This window comes from Ylistrum balloti, unplaced genomic scaffold, assembly GCF_031769215.1.
Source record: "Ylistrum balloti isolate Yb309-2 unplaced genomic scaffold, AGI_CSIRO_Ybal_v1 Utg370006, whole genome shotgun sequence".
NCBI classification, from domain to species: domain Eukaryota; kingdom Metazoa; phylum Mollusca; class Bivalvia; order Pectinida; family Pectinidae; genus Ylistrum; species Ylistrum balloti.
This window is the reverse complement of record NW_026782081.1, coordinates 2,733,728-2,743,477: the sequence shown is the minus strand read 5'-3', so window position 1 is coordinate 2,743,477 and position 9,750 is coordinate 2,733,728. Positions and strand designations below refer to the sequence as shown.

At 32.6% G+C, this 9,750-nt stretch overlaps 1 protein-coding gene across 1 annotated transcript; it reads left to right on the top strand.

The window, feature by feature from the left end:
- The first annotated feature begins 741 nt into the window (after positions 1-741).
- LOC132548250 (uncharacterized) lies at positions 742-9,029 on the top strand. Its single transcript, XM_060212096.1, has 14 exons — positions 742-874; positions 1,454-1,650; positions 1,835-1,973; positions 2,239-2,402; positions 2,868-3,008; positions 3,265-3,402; positions 4,343-4,492; positions 5,063-5,215; positions 5,693-5,836; positions 6,141-6,317; positions 6,655-6,756; positions 7,440-7,517; positions 7,788-7,866; positions 8,114-9,029. The coding sequence occupies exons 1-14, from the start codon at positions 744-746 to the stop codon at positions 8,685-8,687; spliced, it is 2,367 nt and encodes a 788-aa protein (XP_060068079.1). The 5' UTR covers positions 742-743; the 3' UTR covers positions 8,688-9,029.
- Positions 9,030-9,750: the final 721 nt, after the last annotated feature.

Below are 9,750 nucleotides of genomic sequence, written 5' to 3'. Positions count from 1 at the left end.
GAGTAAAATAAAACTTACATCATTTCAACCTCACCAATAATTACATTATATCTCAGAACATTCCCTAATGTTTGTCGTTTTTCCCTTTGTGATCTTTTGTCACACCTCTATAGATATACATTCCCTTGTACTTGATGACATACATTTACATGTAATTATGTTCTTGATGTTGTGTGAGTGTGTTTTGTCCCCTCTCGTTTTGTTTTATTTTCACAATTCTGAGCAAATACAGAATTAGCATTTTAAATACTTAGTGTCTTTTCGAGAATAATTTCTAAATTTAATATTATTTAATTTAATATTTCATTTAAGAGTTTTGAGACAGAAGATCGATCTTACTCCAAAACATCCTTGATCCTTCCTATGAAAGCAGATTACGCATCTTGTTTTGTTGTCTTTGAAGAGTTACCATTATGTTGGCGTGAGAGTTAATGATATTGAACTCCGGCATACAAAGACATTTAATGTGTCAACTTAGTACATATCACTTATGCATTATATAGGTATACTGTCTTACCTCTCTATTGAATACTCTGCCTTGACAGTATTTTACTGAAATAATCATGAAACAAGTCTGTAACAGATGTATAGTCTTGTTGGGTCACATCAGTTAAATAAATTCATTAAAGGGCAGAAAAGCAAACTAGTAATTATCATAAATTTTATAAACTAATAGGCGATCTAAACAATCGACTTGGATATTTGCAGTGAAAAATTTTTTTACAGACGGAAATATTCGTCTCATGGATGGAATCAACGAATTCCAGGGGCGACTGGAGGTTTATGAGAATGATCGATGGGGTACTGTTTGTAATAACGGATGGCATGATCATCATGGAAACGTCATCGTCGTCTGTCGCCAGCTCGGTTTCTTGTAAGAGACATACGAATACATAGCATCTTTCAATACAAAATGATATTATTTGATAAAATAGAGCAATGTAATACAGTAAATTGCATGACGCATCGCTTTCGTCCTTCTGGGACTTTCAATTTCTAATGTATGATAACTTCAGAGAAACTCTAGTTCATGTGTATATTATAAAAAATAAGTTTCAATGACACTGTTTTAACTTGGGAAAATGTCACATAACTTATATACTTTGAATGCAATAACTTAATCTCTCTTAATGTTCTCAATATTTCTATGCAAATGACGCCAAAAAATCATGACTCATAATCAAGGCCTCTGTATCTTTACTGAAAACGACTTAGATTTATTCTACCACGTATGACAACGAAACGAAAACGAAAGCCTAACAGTATAGTCTAATCGTTTACCGACATAATAGCATCCAACTGATGTTAGGTCCTTTCCAATAATATCTTATTATGAAAATGAGGACATTCGGAAAGATAAGTGCTCTCGGCGTATTTTTTTTTTTTTTTTTTTTTGATTTTAAAATCGGTTCCATGTGATATTTTTTATGTGGAAGAATTTCCGTAATTACAGAGCTGGGAGTTATAGAAGCAGAAAAAGGGGCAGGAAGAAGACATTTTTGATAGACAATGTAATGTGTGACGGCAAAGAAAGCAGTATCAGTGCATGTCAATTCGACATACTCAAGAACAGTAATTGTGCCGGACGCATTGACTTTGAAGTGGAAATTATTTGTGAACGGCCCCCCTCTACAACTTTACCGAAACAAGGTTGGAGATAATTTCTTTACATTCCTCATAATATTTTTGGCGCCAAATTTCACGTCTATTTTTATGTACAATACCAAAGAATTTGAGGAATATATCATGTGAGTTTAGATTGTTTTATATGTATTAAAATATTCTAAAGGATGTAACATAACTCTCATTATTAGCTTTTTGATCTATAATTAAGGTGACCTTAGACTCAAGAATGGAAAAGATGCGTTCGAAGGAAGAGTTGAAATATACAGAGAAAACAGTTGGTTATCTATTTGTCAAAACAGTTGGGGAGAAGTGGAGTCAAGGGTTGCATGCAAGCAACTTGGGTTCAAGTAGGTTCATTTACTAGTTAATATAAGGCAATAATTTATGTAATATATTGAAGCCAAAGCATATTATGCTATCATTTAAAAATAATAATTAGACTTTTGCTATTAAGATTGTCAAATGACATCGAATAATTGATACAAAATGCAATGCATATATCTTCATAACTCTTCACCATTATCCCTGACTGGAATCAGTGTATCAGTAAACTTAGATAGTAAAAGAGACAATCCTTCATTGGATATATATATTGCTATTGCTATTTTTCAGTGGAGGAATAACCAAATTAAATGCCTATTTCGGTAAAGGTTATGCCGGTCCATGGAGAGTGGCGTTGTTATGTGACAGCTCCAAGGATAGATTGATCGACTGTGATGTACTGGCTACAGCGTGCACTCCGAGTAAAACAGCAGGTGTTGTTTGTGAAGCACCTGGTTAGTATGTATACATATGGTATTTCATCAACACTCCACAAGGAACGTTTGATTCATATATATTATAAATGAAAACAGAGAATTTGTTGTAAGGACTATTAAGTTATTTAATTGTTGCCATTGATGGCATTATTTGCCAATTGTATGGTTTCATTACTCTATTTCAGAATAACGATGTCAGAAATTTCAGTCTTGTTATGAAATGGTTTTTGATACATATCTTTGCTGATTCAAGTAATTTTTCAATAACATCTCATAACCTGTTATTTCATTTTACGCAATATTCAACTTGTGTGATATTTGTTATTTCATACAGTTATCAGATGACGTTTGGAAATCATATACTTATGTATTTATTTAAATATAAATCTGATAAACAAAACTTTCTAAATATATATATATATATCTGGATATATATAAACAATAACTACATAACCTTTACACATGTATTTTGTTTCTAATCAGTATCTTATGGATCATCATGTGAGCCTGCAAAACAGTGTAAAGGGAACTCTATATGCGTCACGTCAGAGGGGAAACAAACATGTCTTTGTTCTGACGAAACGACCATGTTCTGGGACAGTGTATCATCGACATGTAAAAACAGTTAGCCTTCTTTTTCTAACATTTATATCTTCTACTAATAAATGCTGCCAATGAAAGCAAATGCAGAACTTTCCCCCGTATATTATAATACTATGAAAGTGTAACATAATATACGTATATGTATCATATGTCTATTTGTGAAGCCAGTCCAATCGTTAAATATTTGTTTACCATATTAGGATTCCTTAATGTCTGATGATAACTCGGTGTTTTGATAACTACTTTTAAATGTTTACGGTGTTTTTGCCTGTTTCAGAGTCGAGGTACAATGCGTCTTGTAATCTTACTATACAAAACAACTGTGCAAACACACTCGTTTGTGATAACGATACAAGCTCTTGTCTATGTTCAAAAGACGTGTTCTGGGACGATAGACAAACAGAATGTAAACCTAGTAAGTAGCTTAATGAGGACAGTATATAGGTAATACTTCAAAGAGGACGAAATAGATGTATAAAACAGATTAGATTACCATTTATTTCTACTGCATCTTTGAAGCTGTGTGTCTTATGTTTTTTTTTAAGTTTGGCCGAGTGATGTAACATTGAAAAATTGCCTCCCATTGAAAACATTCTCTTCTACACAATAATTAAGCATGTCAATATCAAGCATTCAGATTAAAAACATGATTAGATGAGTCTACCACGTACTGTGTATGTATATGATTTTGTCAGTCTGTCCACCTGTCCGCAAGAACATCGGCACGTAGTAGTACAGGAAACATCAAGCAACATAGATGCTTTGAAAGATTGCGATCTCTAACATCATTAACAGCTAATAATATATACATGCGATACGTATACATACTTGACAATTGAGTACAAAGCGGTTTTAAATGCATGGAATCCTGAAACACCTGATTAATTGATGTGTTCTATTTTGCATAACCATAAGAGAGAGAGTGATTCAAATAAGAGGAAAGTATATAAGACTTTATATTGAAGAGGTTTCATAACTTGGGAGAAGACTAAGAAAATAGTGGGGTTTTTTTGTACTTTTGTAATTTTTACTACATTACTGTAATTGATATTCAAGGTGGAAACGATAACTTAAGATCTAAGAATTTCCTAGTATTACCATTCTTAACTTTGACTTAATCTCAGATTCACATAGATTTCAAAATTTAGGCCTTAGATTCACCAATGAATCAAAGAAGGACGGAACAGTTGCATAGTGCAAGTTAATTAGTCATTTGGTTACATTGCTTCTAATAGATGTGTTTGTATTCGCAATCTCAGATAAAAATTCATTTGAATCTTTATTTGAAATCAACGAAGGGGTTGCGCTTCTGAAAACTAGATACGACATTAATGAAGTAATACAACTCATTTCAGAATCTGATTACAACGAGACATGTTACGAGAACACTCATGAAAGCTGTAAAAGTAATCTTGTGTGTCGTCAACAGAACAATGGCACTGCGTGTCGTTGTTACGAAGAGGAAAACATGTATTGGGATCCATCAGCATCAGCATGTAAGACAAGTAAGTTAGATAAATATATATTCGATCTATATTTCTATTCAAAGTTAGAACAGATGCTGTCAAATAATTATATTAACTAAGAACAATATTTTAAATTGAAAGGTCTTGCATGAGCGGTACTCATCATTTTCTGCAGATATGTTTTCTGCAATACGTTTTCTATTGGTAATTGTTAGCCCTTATCAGCAGTAATCATTAAAACTCCTTAAAGCTGCGATCAATCAAAACTAAAATCGTGTTTAACCAGAACACTGGTGAATGACAATATTTTGTTATTTTTGCCCATATCTTTGATTTATATCTCATTAGCAACGATAAACTTTGTCTGAATTTCGATTGACCTATTGTGGTTTACATGTATCATGATACATCTTTATGCTTGAGACAGATAAAAAAACAAAACAAAAATCATGCACAAGGATATCTACTTATAGCTCTCTGAATTCGCAGAATTATTGTGTTATTCAATTTGTTGAATGATATTCTATATTAATGGTGTTTCCTTGTATTTTGTTAGATTTACCACCGTATTGCTTGTAAATTACTTCACTGACTATGTTCTCTTTGTAGAATCCCGTTACAACGATACTTGTTTTGATGACATACCAGAAGGTTGTAGAGGTAACCTTGTGTGTAGCCAACAGTACACTGGCAGAAGGATTTGTCAATGTAAGGATGAGAATAACACGTTTTTGGATTCCTCAACCTCTACCTGTCACACAAGTACGCACTGAAGTAGCCGTTCATTTTCATACTGCTCATATAACATATGTCTGCATGTAGATGAATGTGATGACAAAACTCGGAAGAAAAAATACACTTGTAAAGTATTCGATAATGTATACAGAAAGCAATTATGTTCATCCATATCTGATGTATGAAATTAAGATCGTTTCTTTTTACTCGATATTGTCATTATCCGTAACCAAGAAATTAGTGATAGATTACACATGTTTTGGTTAAAAGGAAAGCCAGAATTTGTCAGTTTATCGAAACATTCAATATCTCAATTAAAATGTAAAGAATGTTTTTAATACTCAGAAATGGAAAAAACAATGAAGGATTTCGGTTATATTATAGCAGATACAATTACGTTGACATATGTAGGTATGTAAAAACATTTGTCCATATAAGACGTGATTGCAGCATGATTTACTAGATAAATTACTTTAGCTTTTTATGTACTGTTTTTGTTTACAGAAAAATCATTCAATAGCGCTTGTGCTACTTCAAGTGAATGTCAAAGTAACCTTGTATGTCGGACAGAAGCTTACATAAACAGATGTCTTTGTGAAGAAAAAGGTTACACTGTATGGCATACTGATGACAAGCGTTGTTTTGCAGGTAATTCAATATATTTTTGGTAGTATTTTGTAACAATTTGTTGTTTGGATTTTCAATTGTATGTATATGTTCTAAACGATAACAGAATACTGCTATAACCTGTGTATGGGTATTTTATGATTTATCGTATATCTTGCTTACAAATCAGTTCTTTTCAATGGTAAAATGATTTCAGAGAAGATTAGTACATTATATCATATAGGTATTTATACTCCAACACAATTCCAGTGAATCATATTTACTTAAACTCGATATGACGAATTAAGTTGCTAATGACTTCGCTGTCTATGTCTTGATCGAACAGTGGAGCAGCTGTCCGCAGTGTACGTGGGGTTACAGTTGACGTACAATGATGCTAAAACATACTGCGTTGATGAAATGAAAGGAAGCTTAGCAACATGGAGCAATATTCAACTGCTGTTTGAAAATTGCACTGATAACGTAGCCGACATTTGGACACAGACATCAAACCATCAAAAACGTAAGCAATTGTTTCAAACTTCTATGAAAGTTTCTGCAGTATGTTAGGTGCTGCATTTACCACTGGTAGCCTTCATCAATGACCTAACATAAAATACAGTGAAATGTTTTATATTTTTATACGTATCAGTATTGGTGGATAGAGACAATGTATACCCATGGATTATTGCAATCATTAAACAACCTGCTCTTTATAGAAATGTATGAGATCTGGTATTTCAGTTTGGTTGATTCACACTTGGAACATTTGTTTCTATATTACAATGCTGGAGTGAGAGTAATACAATTCAGTTACCGAGTTCCTGTGATTAATGTATCATATTGTTTGTTCTTTACAGAAATGCAGAATAAATCTGATATTGTTTGCCAGTATGTCAGTTTTGGTGATTTATACAACATCAGCTGCAGTAATAAAAAACGTTTCCTTTGCATACACGAACGTAAGTTTACTATTAGATACAACTGCATATTTAATACCAGAACGAAATCTTGATAAATCACATAAAAAGCTTCTTATATGTGAAGGATGCCAATTCATATAATACAATCAGTAGAAGATTTAAGATTGACGTTTCAAAGACAACACTGTCATAAGACAAATGACTGGCGAAAGCATGTTAATACTGGCTGATGGAGTGTACGAGATGGTACTGATTCGGTTCGGCAGTACTATTATTCTATACATACAATAGGAAAATATTGTGACAAAATGGTTAGGAGATTATGTAAAGGACATACGAACGATGGTAACAAGGTCTTTTATTTAGCACTTGGTCATAAATAAGATTGAATCTTTTAAATGTTATATTAAAAGCGCTTCTATTCAATTGAAATTACCAGCTAAATGAAATGTTTCGATACTACTTACATGAGTAAAAAGTTAAATGAATTTCCACTTACTAATTTATACGTCAACCTTCGAAATTGAAATATTGATATCGTATATTCTTTTAGCTTGATTAGAAAATACTGGAATGGTAGTTCATCCATGGCAAAACAGGCATCGTGTTTAAGTATGATTTCTTTGTTTAGAACCTTCATTTTATGAATGATAAACTTTAAGAATTTCGGATTACACACTATATATCATGATATACATACAGTATTTTATATTTACACCCAGGTAACGACATTGATGGGACATCTTGTAAAAATTTCCTATTAGAAAAAACTTTTAAACAGGATACAGCATCCAATGCAGGTAAGCTTGTATCCAACGTAACTAATATCGTATTGCATAGGTTTAGAAATACCATGAACTTACATTTCTTTCTGTTAACACGTAGATTGTCTTTATTAAGGATAATAAAAAACAGTTGTTTCCTAATTAGAGCTGGAATACAGCTGTGATGTATATTGCCATTGTATTCGGTCTTTTTATCATTTTCTCCCTCAACTCTGTTCCACAGCTATTTATTATGTAGAAATATAAATATCTACTGTTTACATAAATGATTTTGTTTAATTTCAGCAATGATATGGACGATAGTCGCTATATTCACTCTTCTTCTCGCCATCGGCACTACATTATCTGCCATTGTACACAGAAGGTACTGTTTAGGTCAGATAAACGAACACTATTCGACAAGCTCTTTTGTAAATTAGTAAAATCAAAGTTAAATACATTGAGGAAACACAAATAAAGGATAATATGTGATAAACATAATACTCATCAATTAATAAAAATAAATGGTAAAACATAATTATTAAACATCAAGATATCCAAATAAGATAATAATGTTATAAACTGGCTTTCATATCTTTATCATTTATTAGGTTTGATCATTTTATTTGTAGAAAGCGGAAATGGAACGCAAATAACAACACAGCAAGTTCAGGATTGCATTCATTTCTCAATAATGCATACGATACGAATATTCCTCTCAACGAAAATCCTTACATAAACAGCTGTGCTGCGCTTGAACCAGACTATGCCATTATTACTACGGGTTATGACAAATCAGAACAGAATGAAACTAAGGCCAACAAAGGAAACCCATACATCCAGGTTAGGAATACTTCAACGGGTTACTTCGATATGAGTGGTAGGCTAGCAACACAGCCCGCCAAGGTTCAAACTGATGATAAAACATCCACATTAGCAAAGGAAAATGATCGTTTTATACCATGTTCCTCATCTCCGAGTAATACCGAATCGCGTAATGGTGGCTATACACTGTGTTCTCGTCCAGAAATACCACCCGGTATCTATAATACGTTTGCGGATATGAAAAAAGCAATGACTGATGAAGCAGCTGCTAGTCCCTACGATCATGTCGAGACCGACGGATACGGTCTTCTGAATTTGGGAACTGAAAATGAAACAGATTACGACATATCTGGTCATACAAATCCTGATCTTCCTCTTTAGATAAATGACATTGAAAAAGTGCTGAATCATATATTGTAATTTTACCCAGCAAATGTTGTGACCATACATCTTATTTGCTTTTCAAATAGTCACTTTTAATATGTTTTCAAGTTTTATAATGTTTTTGTTTTCTAGATAACCCGAATAAATGGAAGATTTTTCTTTAAACTGATTTGATTGATTTGAAATGTACAATGTATTCAGTCCACGAACTAAAACCTCGTCGATATGGGTTCATGAATATTTTTTTCAACTTCACGATTGATATGTTCATTGGAGCGAGATTCTAATAATTACGAAATAAATTCAACTAAAAGATAGGGAAGGATATATACATATACTTTATACCATTCAAAAAGTAACAAATCACTTACTATATACATGATTTTTATAAAGTAGTGGAAGCTAACAGAATTCAGGTTTAAAATATTGAGTTTAGTTGGTTAATGTATGACTTCTCTTCGATATTTGGCTGGCACAGACGAGGGTCGGAAGCAGGCAGGATACCGCCATTGGAATTCATAGCAATATAACTTAAAAACAGACATAGATAGGACAGTTTTAGAGTTCAAGTATGTTATGACGTCTTTATCACACTTCGCTTTTGGTACAAAAGAAGCCAATATATTTTGGAATGATACGTTTTCATTTACATTGTCTTCTGGCAGAATCAGAATCCATGGTCGTCCTACATATTGTTTAATAGCAAATAAATCCCATTATTTTTACGGGAACGAAACGGCTTCTTGTGAATTGGGTTTAGTACGTTTTACACTACTGTGTGTTAACTACAGTATATACATGTCAACCTGCAATATGATTAATTCAGTCATTTGATCATCATGGATCGAAATATATTTTCTCATATCTATAAGAAGCACTGCTTACGTAATGCAGTACATGTTGTGAGTATGTTTGGTGGGTTTTTTTTTTTTTTTTTTTTTTTGTCGTTAAAGAATCATAGGGCATAAGCACTTTAATGGTTCATCTAAAGTTCTACACTGAATAATTTTTTATTATCTTTCCTGTTTGATGATGTTTTAAATAACCTTCTAACTAATAA

Excerpts from the sequence above, each read along its gene's own strand:
- LOC132548250 (XM_060212096.1), top strand. The coding sequence starts at position 744 with ATGGATGGAATCAACGAATTCCAGGGGCGACTGGAGGTTTATGAGAAT. Across the intron at positions 3,403-4,342 it reads ACAAACAGAATGTAAACCTA|AATCTGATTACAACGAGACA; the intron begins GTAAGTAGCTTA and ends AACTCATTTCAG. Across the intron at positions 4,493-5,062 it reads AGCATCAGCATGTAAGACAA|AATCCCGTTACAACGATACT; the intron begins GTAAGTTAGATA and ends TTCTCTTTGTAG.